Genomic DNA, 20,789 nt, shown 5'->3' with positions numbered 1-20,789 from the left:
TATAGTAAAAAAAGTTATTTTTCTTTTTTTAATACGACGATGGCGTTGCATAACACAGCAGAGGGCGTGGTCTGCCTCTGCTTTCTTCACGGTTTGCGTAAACATGCTCGCTCTTTGAAGAGAAAAATGAGGCCGTTATGCTTAATAATAACATTTGCAGCTGTGGCCGCCGGCGGAGTGATGCTGGCGATGGCACTGTACTTTGTTTTGTCCTCTACGGTAAAGTACCACGATACTTGTGTATACAGCATGTTTGAAATCTCTTGAATGAATTATTTCCCCTTCAAATCATTCAACGAGCATGACTGGAATGTCCCAACCTGATGAATGATTAGCATTTTTTTTTTACTGCTATTCTTTCCACATTTCCCCCATAAATATCATTTCTTACTTAGTTATGACTTTGATACACTTAGTAATTTATGACTAGAAATGACTAGTTTAATTGGACTAGGCTGCTGCTGCTGTTGACAGGGTTAGTAAACTACTGACGTCATTATATTTATCTGTATGTGTTTTACACTGAGATGATTACTTTGCTGAGTGGCAAGGAGATATTTTAGACTTAGACAAACTTTAAAGGCCTGCTGAAATGAGATTTTCTTATTTAAACGGGGATAGCAGGTCCATTCTATGTGTCATACTTGATCATTTCGCGATATTGGCATATTTTTAGTAGAGAACATCGACGATAAAGCTCGCAACTTTTGGTGCTGATGAAAAAGCCTTGCCTTTACCGGAAGTCGCAGACGATGACGTCACAAGTGTGAGGACTCCTCACATTGTTTTTAATGGGAGCCTCCAGCAGCAAGAGCTATTCGGACCGAGAAAATGACAATTTTCCGATTAATTTGAGCGAGGATGAAAGATTTGTGCTTGAGGATATTGATAGCAAAGGACTAGGAAAAAAAAAATACAGTAAAAAAATAAAAGGTGATTGCATTGGGATGGATTCAGATGTTTTTAGACACATTTACTAGGATAATTATGGGAAAACCCTTATCTTTCTATTGTGTTGCTAGTGTTTTAGTGAGTTTAATATTACTTGATAGTCGGAGGGGTGTGTCCACGGGTGTCTTGAGGCCAGTGTCTGAGGGAAGTCGGCGCAAGCTGTATGGACGGCGCAAGCTCAGCTGATCTCCGGTAAGTGGTGACTTTTTACCACAATTTTCTCACCGAAACCTGCTAGTTGACATTTGGTCGGGATCCATTTTCGCTTGACCTTTCTGATCCATAGTAAAGTTTCACCTCCGGGAATTTAAAAAAAGGAATCGCCGTGTCTTTGTGTGGCTAAAGGCTAAAGCTTCCCAACTCCATCTTTCTACTTTGACTTTTCCATTATTAATTGAACAAATTGCGAAAGATTCAGCAACACAGGTGTCCAAAATACTGTGTAATTATGCGGTTAAAGCAGACGACTTTTAGCCGCGAGTGGGGCAGCCCTAAAATGTCCTTACAGTGTGTGAGGTCACGCGCATGCGTCATCAATGTACGACGTTTTCAAAAATAAACTCCGCGGGAAATTTAATATTGTAATTTAGTAAACTAAACCGGCCGTATTGGCATGTGTTGCAATGTTAATATTTCATCATTGATATACAAACTATCAGACTGCGTGGTCCGTAGTAGTGGGTTTCAGTAGGTCTTTAATGATCCACAAGGGAAATTGTTCCACACAGTAGCTCAATTACAAAGGATGGAAAGGATAGTTACCATTTCAGGTGACTACCTCTTGAACTCATCGAGATAATGCCAAGAGTGTGCAAAGCAGTAATCAGAGCAAATGGTAGCTATTTTGAAGAAACTGGATTATGAAAAATGTTTTCAGTTATTTCACCTTTTTTTGTTAAGTGCATAACTCCACATGTGTTCATTCATAGTTTTGATGCCTTCAGTGACAATCTACAATGTAAATAGTCATGAAAATAAAGACAACCCATTAAATGATGAGAATATGTGTCCAAAAATTTTGGCCTGTACTGTATGTAAATCCCTGGATTACCTACTGGATACATTTTTTATTCCACAGCTTTTGTATACATTCCTTATTTATGTCCATTTAATTTATCCTTGGTGTTTCTCTTGTGTTTTAGTATTTATTACATGTAGCACCTGGGTCTGCATTTCAATTTTGTTGTAAATGTACAATGACAATAAAGATCATTCATTCATTATTCATCATCAAATGTATTCAACATTCCGTTTCGACCAAAAAACAAAAATATGTACTTCATGCAATCTTATTTATTTTACACTTAATCTAATATTTTAACAATTATATTACATTACATACATTACATAAATGTTTTTGTTAAAATCAAAGTGAGTACTTAAATATACAGTACAGGCCAAAAGTTTGGACACACCTTCTCATTCATTGTGTTTTCTTTATTTTCATGACTATTTGCATTGTAGATTGTCACTGAAGGCATCAAAACTATGAATGTGGAGTTATGTACTTAACAAAAAAGGTGATATAACTGAAAACGTGTTTTACAGTGGGGCAAAAAGTTTTTAGTCAGCCACCGATTGTGCAAGTTCTCCCACTTAAAATGATGACAGAGGTCTGTAATTTTCATCATAGGTACACTTCAACTGTGAGAGACAGAATGTGAAAAAAAATCCGGGAATTCACATTGTAGGAATTTTAAAGAATTTATTTGTAAATTATGGTGGAAAATAAGTATTTGGTCACTTTAAACAAGGAAGATCTCTGGCTCTCACAGACCTGTAACTCCACTATGGCCAAGACTAAAGAGCCGTCGAAGGACACCAAGAAAATAATTGTAGACCTGCACCAGACTGGGAAGAGTGAATCTACAATAGGCAAGCAGCTTGGTGTGAAAAAATCAACTGTGGGAGCAATTATCAGAAAATGGATGACGTACAAGACCACTGATAATCTCCCTCGATCTGGGGCTCCACGCAAGATGTCATCTTGTGGGGCCAAATGTTCATGAGATCAGTGAGCAAAAATCCCAGAACCACATGGGGGGACCTGGTGAATGACCTGCAGAGAGCTGGGACCAAAGTAACAAAGGTTACCATCAGTAAAACACTACACCGACAGGGAATCAAATCCTGCAGTGCCAGATGTGTTCCCTGCTTAAGCCAGTGCATGTCCAGGCTTGTCTGAAGTGTGCCAGAGAGGACATGGATGATACAGCAGAGGATTGGCAGAATGTCATGTGGTCAGATGAAACCAAAATAGAACTTTTTGGTATAAACTCAACTCGTCGTGTTTGGAGAAAGAAGAATACTGAGTTGCATCCCAAGAACACCACACCAACTGTCAAGCATGGGAGTGGAAACATCATGCTTTGGGGCTGTTTCTCTGCCAAGGGGACAGGATGATTGATCCGTGTTAAGGAAAGAATGAATGAAGCCATGTATCGTGACATTTTGAGCCAAAACCTCCTTCCATCAGTGAGAGCTTTGAATGGTTGACATAATACTTTTTTTCCACCATAATTTACAAATAAATTCTTTAAAATTCCTACAATGTAATTCCTGGATTTTTTTTCACATTCTGTCTCTCACAGTTGACATGTACCTGTGATCAAAATTACAGACCTCTGTCATCATTTTAAGTGGGAGAACTTGCACAATCGGTGGCTGACTAAATACTTTTTTGCCCCACTGTATCTTCTAGTTTCTTTAAAATAGCCACCCTTTGCTCTGGTTACTGCTTTGCACACTCTTGGCATTCTCTCGATGAGCTTCAAGAGGTAGTCACCTGAAATGGTTTTCACTTCACAGATGTCATAGTTTTGATGCCTTCAGTGACAAACTACAATGTAAATAGCCATGAAAATAAAACACATTAAAATGAGGTGTGTCTAAACTTTTGGCCCTTATTGTATGCTTGAATCATCTCATAAAAAAATAAAACTGGTACAGTAATATAATATAAAAACGACATGAGCAGATTTTATAGTAAAAACAATGGTACTGTTTTTCCATTTTCATATATGCTGTAAAAAAAACATACATTTTACTGTAATATTTTGGCAACTGAGCTGTCAAGTGTTTTTTACTGTAAAATCAACAGATTTGTTTTTAGTGTACATGAAAAATATATAAATTGATAAAAAAACTGTAATATTTATATATAATTCACTGTTAAACACGGCCCTTTGAGGGCATCCATAACTGTCATGCGGCCCTCAATGGAAAAAAAAAAGTGACACCCCTGCTGTATTCAGTGAAGCTATAGAAAACAATACCTAACTTTTTCCAGTTTGAAAAAAAAAAATGAAGCTTGTATCCATTTTTAATACATTTTGTACATTAAATAAATGGTAAATGGTTATATTGTATAGCGCTTTTCTACCTTTTATAAGGAACTCAAAGCGCTTTGACACTATTTTCACATTCACACACACATTCACACACTGATGGCTAAAGTTTGTTAGGTTTTTTTTATTAGTTTATTATTTCTTCGGTCAGTAGTCAACAAAATAAACAAAAAGTTTTATATCAACAAATAGTTGTACATTCATAAATTGAAAATGTTGCAGACCGAAAGGGTTTAGGCTGAAGTTGAACACTTATTGTGCCTAACCCTATAAACAATGTCAAATACAAGATGAGCTTCCTAAAAATATGACATTTCCTTTGCACAACATATTGTAAATAGACATTGTACACAACATAAACACTGTTCCGTTATATACACAGTAAAGGCATGTGAAATATCCTACACGTGTTAGTTAAACATTAATACCAATTATATACTATATACAAACAATTAAACTTACATTATTATTTATATCCCACATCCATCCATTTACTACCGCTTATTCCCTTTGGGGTCGCGGGGGGCGCTGGCGCCTATCTCAGCTACAATCGGGCGGAAGGCGGGGTACACCCTGGACAAGTCGCCACCTCATCACAGGGCCAACACAGATAGACAGACAACATTCACACTCACATTCACACACTAGGGCCAATTTAGTGTTGCCAATCAACCTATCCCCAGGTGCATGTTTTTGGAAGTGGGAGGAAGCCGGAGTACCCGGAGGGAACCCACGCATTCACGGGGAGAACATGCAAACTCCACACAGAAAGATCCCGAGCCTGGATTTGAACCCAGGACTGCAGGAACTTTGTATTGTGAGGCAGACGCACTAACCCCTCTGCCACCGTGAAGCCCTTATATCCCACATTTAGTTTTTAATTAACATTGATCATAGTACAAACTCTGTTTCCATATGAGTTGGGAAATTGTGTTAATGTAAATATAAACAGAATACAATGATTTGCAAATCATTTTCAACCCATATTCAGTTGAATATGCTCAATGACAACATATTTTGATTTTCAAACTGATAAACATTTTTTTTGTGCAAACAATTATTAACTTTAGAATTTGATGCCAGCAACACATGACAAAGAAGTTGGGAAAGGTGGCATTAAATACTGATAAAGTTGAGGAATGCTCATCAAACACTTATTTGGAACATCCCACAGGTGTGCAGGCTAATTGGGAACAGGTGGGTGCCATGATTGGGTATAAAAACAGTTTCCCAAATTCTCAGTCTTTAAGAAGAAAGGATGGGGCGAGATCCAGACTGTTATCGATGCAAAGTTCAAAAGCCAGCATCTGTGATGGTATGAGGGTGTATTAGTGCCCAAGGCATGGGTAACTTACACATCTGTGAAGGCACCATTACTGCTGAAAGGTACATACAGGTTTTGGAACAACATATGCTGCCATATAAGCGCTGTCTTTTTCATGGACGCCCCTGCTTATTTCAGCAAGACAATGCCAAGCCACATTCAGCACGTGTTGCAACAGCGTGGCTCTAAAAAAAAAAAAGTGCAGGTACTTTCCTGGCCCGCCTGCAGTCCAGACCTGTCTCCCATTGAAAATGTGTGGCGCATTATGAAGCGTAAAATACGACAGTGGATACCCCGGACTGTTGAACGACTGAAGCTCTACATAAAACAAGAATGGGAAAGAATTCCACTTTCAAAGCTTCAACAATTAGTTTCCTCAGTTCCCAAACGTTTATTGAGGGTTGTTAAAAGAAAAGGTGATGTAACACAGTAGTGAACATGCCCTTTCCCAACTACTTTAGCACGTGTTGCAGCCATGAAATTCCAAGTTAATCATTTGCAAAAAAATAAAAATGTTTATGAGTTTGAACATCAAATATCTTGTCTTTGTAGTGCATTCAACTGAATATGGGTTGAAAAGGATTTGGAAATCATTGTATTCCGTTTATATTTACATCTAACACAATTTCCCAACTCATATGGAAGCGGGGTTTGTAGTTGTTGTGAAGACAAGTCATGTTTACAGAACACCATTTGTTTGTCTTATTCATTTGGTACCTTGCTTCACATGTTTACACTTTGATGAGCTTACGATTATGTTTATGGACTGTGGACCACAGAACACGTGCAGCTCTGATGTGGATTATGGGTTGGCGGGGTGAGGACATATTGGATAATGGCAGCTTATCAGTTGGCTTTATAAAAGGAGGTGGACACGCGTCCCCTTGCAGTCGTCATTCAGGTTGTGTGTCGCTAAAGGAAGGAGTTTTGATCTGCTCTCAAAGGCCCTGACTGAAGAGCAGTCATGCGTCCCCTAGGGTCCACAGTCCTCTTCACTGTCCTGCTGCAGGCTTTGGTAAGAAAGGAGGACAAACTTGTTGATTTAGCAGGACTGGAGCAGATTAAATGCAAAAGATTATAAAACTTTTATCAATCTGAATTGTATCAATTGCTGGTAGTGTTTTTTTATTAAAGTATACATTTATATTATGTCTTATATGTTTTAAATTTGAATAATCTTTCATCTTTCTATGCCACTTTGAAGCATTTGTATGTTTATATTGGCGTCTATTAGTATGACTTCAATGAAACGTGCCGGGTTTTTTCGCTTTGATGTCCTTTTTTTAGTTTCCCTTTTCATTTTATGATTCATGTTTGTTTACAGATGCATCATCCAACTACATTTTATATAGATGAACTATATTTTTACATGCAGAAAACAATGAAATGGATACTTTAATATCACATTATGCATTTAGTGAAGTTTTTACAAGCAACGATAACGATGAGAAAAGTGGGATAAGACAATGTCTTGAATTCAATAGTGTTTCTCACCTTCTTTATCAAACTGCGCTTGCAACTGTTTTTTGGCCTTATGGTGCGGAATTTATTAAGTTGGAAAAGAGCAGCGTGTGTCATCAACATGTGGATTCTTTGTCATATAAAGCATTATTTTTAGTTCAAAACTGGGTAAACCTTTGGCAAAAATAATTTCGAATACAACTGTATATTATTTTTACATATAAAGTACTCCATCTTAGATCTGTTTTGGTCACATTGATCCATTTTTACGTCTACATACTGTCACTTAGATGTTTATTATAGTTATTATGAGTTCATGATTTATCCCTTCTGTTTTTAAATATGTATTTTGTTAAGTTTATTTTATTGTCGTATTTTGTTTTAGTTGTCGTACATGTTTAATTTAATTACAAAAAATAATACTCTATTTTATTTTAGATTATTAATTCACCCATCTTTTAAATTGTTTTCCCCCATATAAACACATTGTATCACTTTGCCATTATTTGTACAATATTACTGTGCTGTGTCATTTTATGAAATGGCATTTTTTATGATTAATGGTATGTATATTTAATGTAACTTCATCATAATTTAGTACTATATTTTATTGTGTATTTTATCCGGGAATTTTTGTCAATAATTCGGGATGTTCCGATCAGGGTTTTTTGCCGCCGATTCCAATACGATCATCCATGAGTTGGAACGTCCGATACCAATACTGAAACTGATCACAATTATTGACTGTAAATAGTTCAATCCATTTATGGTGGGTGCTATTGACAGTTTAACACTCCTAATATATTTTTAACTACATACATTGGTTCAGTCAAAAAAAGTAAACTAAACAAAAAGCTAAAATTTGTATAAAAAATGAGTAGACCCCCCAGGTCTTCCCTACAGAGTGCGGGGGGTTACCCACATTTGCGGTCCTCTCCAAGGTTTCTCATTGTCATCCCACTGGGTTGAGTTTTTCCTTGCCCTGATGTGTGATCTGAACCGAGGATGTCGCCGTGGCTTATGCAGCCCTTTGAGACACTTGTGATTTACGGCTATATAAATAGACATTGATTGATTGATTGATTTCTATAATTTACATAATTTTTTTGCCCTCAAAGCTCTCGTACATCCAGGTAATTATTTCCCAGCTTTGTAAATAACAAAAACAAGAAAAATATTTTTATATCAGCCTAATTGCTCTAGTATCAAATATATAGTGATACTATCTTTATAATCAACATCCCCGATTTATGGATTGATCCGCTCTCCTCTTACCACGAATTGATTAACGTGGACCCCGACTTAAACAAGTTGAAAAACGTATTCGGGTGTTACCATTTTGTATGTGATATGTACTGTACTGTGCAATCTACTAATACAAGTTTCTATCAGGTTCAAATGATGACACCAATAAACGGGACAAGAAGCAAGGAATTAAACCGAGACAGAATTAAATTTGGCTCAATTGAGGAGAGCGCATCTGGGTTGTACTCTTGTACAGTCTCCATAATGCTCTGGCTAAAAATTGTACGCCTCTTTTTTTTGTTCTTTCCCTGATTACATGGCAACAGCTGTTTCTAAGGGACAGAGGTCGTAAACAGGTGCCACGAAACTGTTCAAAGAAAAGGTCGTAAAACAGTTCCAAGAAGAGGTCCCTGTAACTTGGGCGGATCCTGCTTTCTCTCCGCTTTTTAGTTTCCGGGTCAAAACTAAATCTTTCTGTGGATTACAATACATGAAAGAAACCGAACACCTTCATGTTGCTTCCCATCCTACACAGCGAAGTTTTACCAGCCTTCTTCTTGGTAGGTTCAAAGACAGCTTTTGTCTTCTCGCCGGGAACTCATTGAAACTCAATTTCTTGTGATAACTTTGATACAATTATTCTGACAGTTTCAATCAATCAATCAATGGGGTACTGACTGTGACAACGTTGTTATATTATCCATTCTGTAACTCTTATTAATGTACTCGTTCATTTCATGTTAATAACTGCTGACTTTCTGCTGTAACGTGCTTCCATCTACATTGTTAAAATGTACAAAGCACTTATTTATTGGTGTTGTTTAAAGCTAGTTTAGCGGTTAGTTAAAAAAGTTAAAGTACCACTGATAGGCTCACACACACTAGTTGTGCTGAAATCATCCTCTGCGTTTGACCCATCCCCTTGTTCCACCTCCTGGGAGATGTGGGGAGCAGTGAGCAGCAGCGGTGGCCCCGCTTGGTAATAATTTTGGATGATTTAACCAGAGGTGGGTAGTAACGCGCTACATTTACTGCGTTACATCTACTTGAGTAACTTTTGGGATAAATTGTACTTCTAAGAGTAGTTTTAATGCAACATACTTTTAATTGACTATATTTATTGAGAAAAAACGCTACTTTTACTCCGCTCCATTTATCTACATTTAGCTCGCTACTCGCTACTGATTTTTATAGATCTGTTAATGCACACTTTGTTTGTTTTGTTTTGTCAGACAGAGCTTCAAAGTAGGATCTATCACATGCCTGTGTTTCACCAATCAAATGCAGTCACTGGTGACGTTTGACTCCGTTTCACCAATCAAACAGAGCCAGGTGGTCACATGATTAACTGCACACTTTTTTAAAAAATAAACTATTATTTATAAATTTTAAGTTTTACAAAATGTTGAAAATAATAAAGTAAGTACAAAAACAGTACAAAACTGTGCCAGGGGGTTGTAAATTAAAAGTAACTTAAATAGAATGCAAAAAAATAAAATGTATGAAATAAACAAAGTGCAAAGCTATAGGCTCACTCAATCTCAGTAAATAACTTAAATTTGGAACACAGCATCATCGTTTTCACAGCTTTTTGGTTGTTAGAGGTAGAGTGTTTTAATGTAGAATTCTAAATCTTTTTTAAAGGCACAAAAAACAAGTCGGGTATTAAGAAACTTACATTTATGAATATAAAACTTAGCCAATAGTATAATGAGGTTGCAAAGGTAAAATTCATTTTAAATTTTTTTTTCAATACAGTGTAAAACCAAATATATATTATTTAATGTATATTATTGTTTTAGTTGCTTAAGAGATATTCCTGACTCTGAATTTGTTCATTGCTATTTTTATGTTTTTGTGCATTACTTGTTGCTGTCGTCATTAAATGAACAGGTTACTCATCAGTTACTCAGTATTTTTTCACAACATACTTTTTACTTTTACTCAAGTAAATATTTGGGTGACTACTCCTTACTTTTACTTGAGTAATACATCTCTAAAGTAACATAACTCTTACTTGAGTACAATTTTTGGCTAGTCTACCCACCTCTGGATTTAGCCCCCAATTCCAAACCTTGATGCTGAGTGCCAAGCAGGGAGGTAACGGGTCCCATTTTTATAGTCTTTGGTATGACTCAGCCGGGGTTTGAACTCACGACCTACCAATCTCAGGGCGGACACTTTAACCACAAGGCCACCTTGCTCTCGGTGTGTAGCATGTTTAGCCTCGTCCTCCATAATAATACTTGATAATAACACTTAAGATACTAAGAAATGCTGTTTATTTGCTGTAATAGAGGTGATTATTATTATTATTAGCTTAGGAGGGCATCGCTGCACTGTGTAAGAGACACATAATAAGCTGCCAGCTGCTTGTTGGCCATGGGACTAAAATAGCGTAAGCCAGAAGAGATTGGCGTTTTTGATTGGCAATGGCAAATGCGTATTTTTTCACTAAAATCATTCGATCGATTGGCACATTCCTAATCAATAATAGAATGTCCTTTTATGGTTCAACAGGGCACCCCAACAGAGGACTGGAGTTTGGCAACGTCCGTCTATGACTTCTCAGCCACTGACATCGATGGCAACGTGGTCTCGTTGGAGAAATACAGGTGAGCGTTTACTTGACTGTCTCCATCTTGTAAAAAAACGACACCAAACATGTTGACGTTCCTCCTCAGGGGCAACGTCCTCGTCATCACAAACGTGGCCTCGAAATGAGGCAAGACCCCCGTAAACTACTCTCAGTTTGCCGAAATGCACGCCAAGTACGCTGAGAGAGGTTTACGCATCCTTGCTTTCCCTTCCAACCAGTTTGCCAACCAGGTACTTGTTTTCATCGTTGTTGGGCAATTATATTGACTCGGGGGTGGGGGTATATCTATCTACACTGCAAAAACTGAAATCTAAGTAAGATTAAATATCTGAAATAAGGGATATATTTGCTTATATTCTGTCTCAGATAATTCTTCTCACTAAGCAGATGTTTTGTTAGTGTTTTACTTGTTTTAAGGGTTTTGGTACTAAATGATCTCAGTAAGATATTACAGCTTGTTGCTGAGATTTGATGACCTATATTGAGTAAAACATGCTTGAAACTAGAATATCAACTAATGCAAAGCTGTGTCATTAACACTCACAAGTATAAAACTACTTTTTTAAAGTAATAATTTCTTACTTCAAACATGAAAAAAAATAAAATCATGATGCTCAAAATGTGGAAATTATTCATAAATTAATTAAATGCTAGTGCCATTATCTTGACATAATGATATGCACAAAGGGTCTCGTTTTTTTTTTTCCACCTAAAAAAGTGCACTTGTTATTAGTGAGAAAATACTTGTTTTAAGGTATTTTTTGGGTTCATTGAGGTTACCTAATTTTACTTGTTTTGGAAAGTCTTGACAAGCCGAATTTTCTTGTTCTATTGGCAGAGAATTTGGCTTAGTTCAAATAAAATACCCCTATTTAAAAAAAAAATTCTTGTTTTGGAACACTGATTTTTTCAGTGTATCTATCTATGTATACATATATATATGTAAGCTGTGAAACTGTGTGCTACAATATGTGTGCTTGGGTCCTTTTTTTTTAGGAACACTAATACAGAATGCTTAAAAACGTTATTGCAGACCACCTTAAAAAACAGAATGGAATTTTAATTTTTTTTTTCTGACTGAGACACCCAGATTGTACATGAAAATAAAGAATGTGGGATTTACAATATTAACTATGTACGATAAAACACTGAATATTGACAACATATGAACGTCACAAACCCTCTCCTTTGACATATTTTACAATCAACAAAAATGCAACAAAAACAGCGAAATATGAACGTGAAGGGTAAAAAAAAAAAAACTACAATCTGATGTATCTGATATATTACTAAGCTTTAGAACGTTGCTGTAAAAATCTCCTTCCGCGTCTGTCCCTGACACCCGCATTTCAGGCTGGCCGCGCTGGAAACACTTGGTGGAAACGCTCCCCACCCACACTGCTTGGTGCCTCGTCTGAGCTGCTGTGACTTAGATGACCATAGTAACTAATTGGATTATCATAGTAACTAAATAGATTACCATAGTAAATCATACAAAAGCGCAGATTCAAACCATTGAAATACTTAGTATAGTTCAAGACTCACGGTCATTTGAAAACATCACTGCACATCAAAATGGCAGCTAGTTTCATCTTAAAGATCAAGAAAAATTATTCGGGAATGTCCGACGGGCCAGATTGAAAAGCTTAATGGCGTCCGCCCAGGTCTGACCTAAATGATGCGATCGCTGACTGCTATCGTTAAGTACGCTGATGTGGCAAAAGTGCAGATAGTGAAAGACAAAAAGCTACAGCCTGTTCTTTTGACTGCTGATAGGAATGATAGAAGCTATTATTGGATTGACCTTTGTTCAAAATACGCAGAGGTATAGGTAAAAAGGTTATTCTATCTGAATCAGAAAGTAATACGTCTACGACAGGGGTCGGCAACCCAAAACGTTGAAAGAGCCATATTGGACCAAAAATATATTTAAAAAATCTGTCTGGAGCCGCAAAAAATTAAAAGCCTTGTGTAAGTGATATAATGAAGACAACATATAATGCAAGTGTCTATATTAGTTATATTAGCTTACTATCAAAAAGAGGCAGTGGATGCTTGAAGTTCCTTGGAGTAGCACAGTCGATCGAGCTGGATTCGGCTACGTATCTGGCAACCTCAGTCAGGGAGAGGGGGAGGGGACTACAGAATTTTGGCCGTGATTGCAGTACCATTTCTGGCCACATTAGTACATATGGCTCCTTTATGTAAAGTTAGTATAGCATGGTATTTTAGTCAAGTCATTTACAAAAAAGGTAAACATATGAAAGCTTTACTGTAGGCCAGTGGTTCTCAAATGGGGGTATGTGTACCCCTGGGGGTACTTGAAGGTATGCCAAGGGGTTAGTGAGATTTTTTTTATATATTCTAAAAATAGCAACAATTCAAAAATCATTTATCAATAAATTTATTGATTAATACTTCAACAAAACATGAATGTAAATTTATAAACCGTGAAAAAAAATACAGCAATGCAATATTCAGTGTTGACAGCTAGATTTTTTCTGGACATGTTCCATAAATATTGATGTTAAAGTCAAGATTTATTTTTTTGTGGAGAAATGTTTAGAATTAAGTTCATGAATCCAGATGGATCTCTATTACAATCCCCAAAGAGGGCACTTTAAGTTTACTTCTATGTGTAGAAATTTGTATTTATAATTGAATCACTTGTTTATTTTGTAACAAGTTTTTAGATATTTTTATATATTTTTTCCAAATAATTCAAGAAAGACCACTACAGATGAGCAATATTTTTCACTGTTTTACAATTTAATAAATCAGAAACTGATGACATAGTGCTGTATTTTACTTCTCTATCTCTTTTTTTCAACTAATAATGCTTTGCTCTGATTAAGGGGTGCTTGAATTAAAATAAATGTTCACATGGGGTACATCACTGAAAAAAGGTTGAGAACCACTGCTGTAGGCTACTAGGAACTAGCAGCTACACAACAGTTAAGCACACAACAGCACACAAGCTAGACATACATAATAATTGTCCTTAATTATTTAAAGAGTATTGCAGTTTAACACTTGACTATGAACAAGTATCAAGTAGTTGTAGTTGCATATTACTTGCAGATACCGAGTCTCCAAAAAAGAAGCGTATTAGAAAGTATCCAGTAACTAACGTGGCTGCATCATTCAACTGACTGCATCATTGAATGAATGAATTATTGTGACCACTATGTGTCACCAAAATATTAATCCTCCACTTCATCTGTCACAAGGTTGGAGTTTTTCTTACCTACCTTTGCGGTAACAAACAAGCTTTGATCAAGCCTTTTAGAAAATTCCACACTGCAAAATGATAAATTGCACATGCAATGATTAGTGCTGAATGCGGATATCGTATCGGATTAATATTGGTATCGTATCAGAAGTTAAAAAAAACAACACTCCTATAAAAACATATGGTTTATTATCATGTATTTATAAATCATTGCTCACTCAGGGTAAATAAGATGTGTTTTCTGCAGAAAAAAAAAGTAAAAAATGTGGTCTGGTTACCTAAAATCCGTAAATACTGCTTGGTTAATTTGCAGGAATCCACTGTAGTTGATATTGTGTGATCATCTACTACCTTGTACTTGTCAGAGTGCCTGCTGCTGATTGCAGAAACTCCCACTCAGCGCAATATAGTTGAATGAAAAAAAAAAAAAAAAAAAATAGTACTCTCCTTTTTTACATTTTTGTCAAGAGTGTGTTAAGTGTAGTATTTGGTATTTGCATTCATAAGGTGTGTTATTTTTCTAATTTCCCATATTTGTTTTGCTGGTCTTTTAAAATATGTGTGAAGGAGCCTGGCACTGATGCTCAGATCAAGCAGTTTGCGCAGTCGTACAACGCTCGCTTTGACATGTTCAGCAAGATCGACGTCAACGGAGACACCGCTCACCCTCTGTGGAAGTGGATGAAAGAGCAGCCCAACGGCAGAGGCTTCATGGGAAAGTACGGCATGGCTTCCTTACAGTAACATTATTCTGAAGAATTGATTTTAAATGTGCTTTTTTTCATCCCTGCAGTGGCATCAAGTGGAATTTTACAAAGGTAAATTACATGACTAAACCTAATATCAGTATTGTATTAACCATATATTTTTAAATTCTTTAAAATTCCTACAATGTGAATTCCTGGATTTTTTTTTTTCACATTCTGTCTCTCACAGTTGAAGTGTACCTATGATGAAAATTACAGACCTCTGTCATCATTTTAAGTGGGAGAACTTGCACAATCGGTGGCTGACTAAATACTTTTTTGCCCCACTGTATATATATATGTATATATATCTATATATGTGTGTGTGTGTATGTATATGTATATATATATATATATATATATATATATATACACACACACACAAAAAAGTATTTATATATATATATATATATATATATATATATATATATATATACACATACTGTATGCATGTATGTACAGAATGTGTGCTTGGGTCCCTTTTTAATTTAAGAAAAAATCTTACAACAATATCTGCATATGTTTTATACTCCACCTGCACTTTTTTCACAAACGTAAATGTATTTAAATACATCTTAATATTAGTCAATACATGGCAGTGACATGGCCACTATTACTCACTTGTACCTTGCAGGTTTGAATAAAAAATTATACTGTATTGTTATAATAGTCTTAGCACTTAAGATAGCTAACTGTTAGTGCTCAAGTTGCAAGCTAGCGATTAGCTGTGGTAGCTGCCAGTTAGCGATTAGCGCTCTGGTTGCCAGCTTTTGCAATGCTATTCTGTATTCTTTCAATATCTTAGTATTGCACAATAACACGGTACCTTTAAGATCAGTTTAATTTTAAACACAATTGTATACATATTTTGGAGGTTTTTGGCCTGGTAAACGTTGAAGACCCCTGCCCTAGATTAGGATAAAGCCAGGTCGCCATGGTAAAGGTAAATGTAAAGCTCTATTCTTGTAATATAAAACAGCAAAGGGATCATAAATCATTATGACGTAGTTCTGGTCAAATGAAAAAAGGACTACAAATATGGCGAATGTCTTTTGGGACTGGACGGATATGACGTAGATGTATATAAAATCTTAAAAGTTTTGTGACATAGGCCAACTTGTGGTTAAAAATGGTGACGTGGTCTCTGCTATCATTCTCCGCCTATACTACTTACCATGTTTAGGGTGTTTGACTTTGGAGCTCCCACTGTATTAGAAAAAAGTAATTGAATAAAAAAAAAAGATATAATGAAATACATCATTAAAATACTAAGTTTTCTTTTCATAGTTTTTGATCAACAAAGAAGGTCAGGTGGTGAAGCGATACGGACCCATGGATGATCCAAGTGTACGTATTAAAGCCTTATACTTTTTTTTTCATCTTTTACATTTTCAAACATTACTTTCTTCATGATGAATTTAATACGAAATCGATGATCAACATTTTCTAGGTGGTGGAGCAGGATCTTCCTACCTATCTGGACGCCTAAATGATTGCGATATCTGTTCTCTGCCTCTCTGAGCATCACTGGATAAAAGTTCTGGTTCAACCCGGACGTGTGACGGCCTGGCCATAAACCCGCTCAACGGAAAGGGCAGACCTGATGGAAAAATGGCGTGCAAACCTACCGGAGAGGATTACTGAACTTTTATTCATGCACCTGCCCAGGGAGAAAGAGAGAAAGGTTGTCGTTTTCATTCTGTAACATCACTGGAATTTATACTAATCTTATTCTCTGTGGGATTAACAGATCACTAAAACATTTTTATCTGGAAATATTTTTTGTGGTTTGTACACTTTTTTAAATAATTGATTATGAGTAGACATTAGATTTTGTAGCATGGTTAAACACATAGTAGTTAAATAAAAACAAAAACATGTGATTACAGTTTGACTAAATAAATAAATATACCAAAAGATCTAAACATTTTATTAATGTTTTATTTTTATTTTATTAAACAGTCTTACTAAAAGCCCATAAATAAATATACAAAAACAAAAAGTTATTCACCAAAATTCTATTTCTAATTAAATGAAATACATAGAAGTTAAGTAAAATAATTAATCAATTTGAAAATATTAAGGTTCTTGACGATAAAACATATTAAATTATTTTCCCTATTCAATTTTTAGCACACACTGGCTCGTTTGAGTGTTATTTTAATGAAGGGAATAGTTACACATTACTAATTGTAATATTTTTATCTAGCCTTGAGACTAAAAAAATCTTTTTTTTTGTTACAAAAAACCAAAACATTTATTAATTACATTTTTATATTTAGACTAATTGAAATTATATGATAAAACTACTTATAGTAGTTTACAGTTTTATTAAACACTTAAACAATATACATTTCAAAAGAAAAATTATATGCCTTTATAAATGGTACATAATAAATCCTTTCAATTTTAAAAGCAACAATATCATAATATTTGTATGGAATCAATTAAATTAAAGAATTTTAATTTAAAAACACTGTTTCAGTGTATGTTTGAAAACAACTACTTGTCAAAAGAAAAATAATACGCTATTATAGATGGCACATAATAAAGTTTTACAATTTAAAAAAACGACCATATCATATATTTATATGGAATAAATTAAATTAAAGAATTTAAAAATAATTATGTAGTATTTTTCTGTTTCAGTGTACATTTAAAAAACAATTACTCTTCCAAGGACAGATAATATGCCATTATAATGTTCATTGTTTGTATTTTAAAATCGACAATATTGTATAATAATTGTGTGGATGCTCAGTTAATGAAAGTTATAGATGACGTCAGAGGTATTTATTTTTGCTTAAAGTTCTGTTTCTACCGAATCTGTTCACATAAATTAGATTAGGCCACATGCGGCCCGTTAAGCTTTTCAATCTGGCCCGCCGGTCATTCCCAAATAATTGTTTTAGATGTTTAAGATAGAAAGTGTAGCTGTCATTATGATGTGCACTCATGTTTTCTAATGACCGTAAGTCCTCAACTATACTAAATCTTTCAATGGTTAGAATCTTCACTTTTGGATGATATACCAGTTACTATGGTAATCTAATTAGTTACTATGGTCATCTAATTAGTTACTTTGGTAATCTACGTCAGAGCCACTGGGCGGAAAGCGTTTCCACAGACAACGGAAGGAGATTTTCACAAAAAAGTTCTAAAGCTTAGTGATATATCAGATTGTAGGTGGGTTTATTTTGTACCCTTCGCGTTCATATTTCACAGTTTGTTGCATTTTTGTTGCGTTTCACTTGATTGTAAAATATGTCGATCAAAAGGGGGTGTGACATTCATATTTTGTCAATATTCAGTGTTTTATCGTTCATAGAAAAATGCAAAATTCCACTATGTTTTTTAAGGCGGTCTGTCATAACGTTTTTAGCATACAGTCAGCCATTGTGAGGTTTTGTATTAGTTTTCCTGAAAATTAAAAAACGGCCCCCAGACACATTTTTCTCTAAATGTGGCCCCCGAGTCAAAATAATTGCCCAGGCCTGACATAAACAAACCTTAACGTGTTAATTTAAAGCAGAGGTGTCCAAAGTGCGGCCCGGAGGCCATTTGCGGCCCGCCACACATTCTGCAAAAATAGCAAAATTGATAGTATTGCAAAAATTTAAAAAAACATTTTAAAAAAGTGGAATGAGGTGAAATCTAATGAGAAAAAGTGGCAATGTTGACACAAAGCTGCCATGCAGGCAGTTTTTGTGTTCCTTTTGTCTTTATTTTCTTTTTTTCCATTGCTCAAAAAAAAGGAAAAAAATCTATGTTATAATGAATTATTATTATTAGAAAAGCGCTATACAAGTACAACCCATTTATTTATTTATTTACTTAAAAATTATCACTTTAAAATGTTTTAGTGGAAAAAATATTGCATATGTTGTGTGGTTGCCATACAAAAACATCAAAGTTTTGACAAAAGAGCATAAAACAAACTAAATAATAGTTCAAACTTAAAATCGACAGATATATCCGAAGTTGATCTTGAAATTTAAGTGTTAAAAGTAAAAAAAAAAACAATAAAAATGTATCACTTTATGAGTGGGGAACCTTTCGGATCTCAAATATATTTAGTAGGATTTTATTGAACGTTTACTATCTGTGTTGGCCCTGCGATGAGGTGGCGACTTGTCCAGGGTGTACCCCGCCTTCCGCCCGACTGTAGCTGAGATAGGCGCCAGCGCCCCCCGTGACCCCGAAAGGGAATAAGCGGTAGAAAATGGATGGATGGAAGGGTTTTACTGTGATTACTCAAAAATATTCAATAATTAAAATCAATGGGGTCCTGCATTATTGATCTTTGAGGGCTTTAATTGCTAAATAAAGAACTCTCCTGAAGGAATCAATAAAGCATACTTGCCAACCCTCCCGGATTTTCCGGGAGACTCTCGAAATTCAGCGCCTCTCCCGAAAACCCCCCGGGACAAATTTTCTCCCGAAAATCTCCCAAAATTCAGGCGAAGCTGGAGGCCACGCCCCCTCCAGCTCAATGCGGACCTGAGTGACGTGCACAAAGAGCGTGTCTGCCCAATGACCATATAACTGTAGAATGATCGAGGGCGAGTTCTTGGTTTCTTGTGTGGGATTATTGTTAGGCAGTTTCATTATCGTCCTCCCAGCGCGGTAAGACAACACACAACAACAGCTGTCCGAATTTTTCTACCTAAAACAGTTCGTCAGCCAAACAGCAATGTGTTGTGACACTCTTAAACAGGACAATACTGCCATCTAGTGTACATGCATATGGTTAGAAAAACAAGGATGGAATATTCAACCCTCAACTCAACAATGAGTAGATGAGTGTTATGTGTGTGTAAATAAATAAACACTGAAATTCAAGTATTTATTTTATATATATACATAGATATATATATCTATATCTATCTATCTATATATATATATATAGATAGATAGATATAGATATATATATGTCTATGTATATATGTATATATATACCGTATTTCCTTGAATTTCCGCAGGGCATATAGTATGCGCCTGCCTTGAATTACTGCCGGGTCAAACTCGCTTCCCAAAATAATTAGCGCATGCTTAGTATTACCGCCTGGTCAAACTCGTGACGTCATGAGTGACACTTCCCCTGTCATCATTTTCAAAATGGAGGAGGCTGATTTCAATACCGGTAATTTGAAATCACATAAAGGGAAGAAGATTAAGAGCTATTCAGTAGGATTTAAGGTCCAAGCTTACATTTACATCACACTCAAATTTTTAATTCATACCTTTGGTAAGTGCCGGAGTGAGAAGAGGTTTTAAAATAATTAGCCCATGCTTTTACCGCATGCCTTTGGTAAGCGCAGGAGTGAGAAGAGGTTTTAAATTAATTAGCGCCCCGGCTGTAATTCAAGGAAATACGGTATATATATATATATATATATATATATATATATATATATGTCTTGATTGGATTATCCAGAGAATAGTGCTCGATACCGTGGTAGAGCGCAATGTGTGGGTGTGGGAAAAAATCACAAGACTACTTCATCTCTACAGATCTGTTTCATGAGGGGTTCCCTCAATCATCAGGAGATATATATATATATATATATATAACTAGAATTAACTGAAAATCAAGTATTTGTTGTGTATATATATATTTATATATATATATATATATATATATATATATATATATACATGAAATACTTGACTTGGTGAATCTATGAATCTAGCTGTAAATATACTTCTCACCTTTTAACCACGCCCCACACCACGCCCCCACCCCACCTCCAGAAATCGGAGGTCTCAAGGTTGGCAAGTATGCAATAAAGTACTAATCTATCTAAATACTGCATATTTCAGTTTTACTATAAAAAAAAAGTTGTCTTTGAGAGAAAAGGCATAAAACCTTTTTTTTTTTTAC

The 20,789-nt window shown here is 35.6% G+C and overlaps 1 protein-coding gene across 3 annotated transcripts; it reads left to right on the top strand.

Moving 5' to 3' along the window:
• The first annotated feature begins 24 nt into the window (after positions 1-24).
• Positions 25-16,681, top strand: gpx4a (glutathione peroxidase 4a). Of its 3 annotated transcripts, none has more exons than XM_061888394.1 (7): positions 25-192; positions 10,849-10,943; positions 11,013-11,157; positions 14,727-14,878; positions 14,953-14,977; positions 16,193-16,252; positions 16,356-16,681. In XM_061888394.1, exons 1-7 carry the CDS (start codon positions 40-42, stop codon positions 16,392-16,394), a joined length of 669 nt encoding a protein of 222 aa, XP_061744378.1. In that variant the 5' UTR covers positions 25-39; the 3' UTR covers positions 16,395-16,681. The 3 variants fall into 3 exon arrangements, with proteins under 3 accessions (XP_061744378.1, XP_061744377.1, XP_061744379.1); XM_061888393.1 differs by having other exon boundaries at positions 25-219; XM_061888395.1 differs by lacking the exon at positions 25-192 and adding an exon at positions 6,481-6,637.
• The last annotated feature ends 4,108 nt before the right edge of the window (positions 16,682-20,789 follow it).

The sequence above is a fragment of the Nerophis ophidion genome, linkage group LG26 (assembly GCF_033978795.1).
Source record: "Nerophis ophidion isolate RoL-2023_Sa linkage group LG26, RoL_Noph_v1.0, whole genome shotgun sequence".
NCBI classification, from domain to species: Eukaryota; Metazoa; Chordata; class Actinopteri; order Syngnathiformes; family Syngnathidae; genus Nerophis; species Nerophis ophidion.
This window is presented reverse-complemented; position numbering and strand designations above follow the sequence as displayed.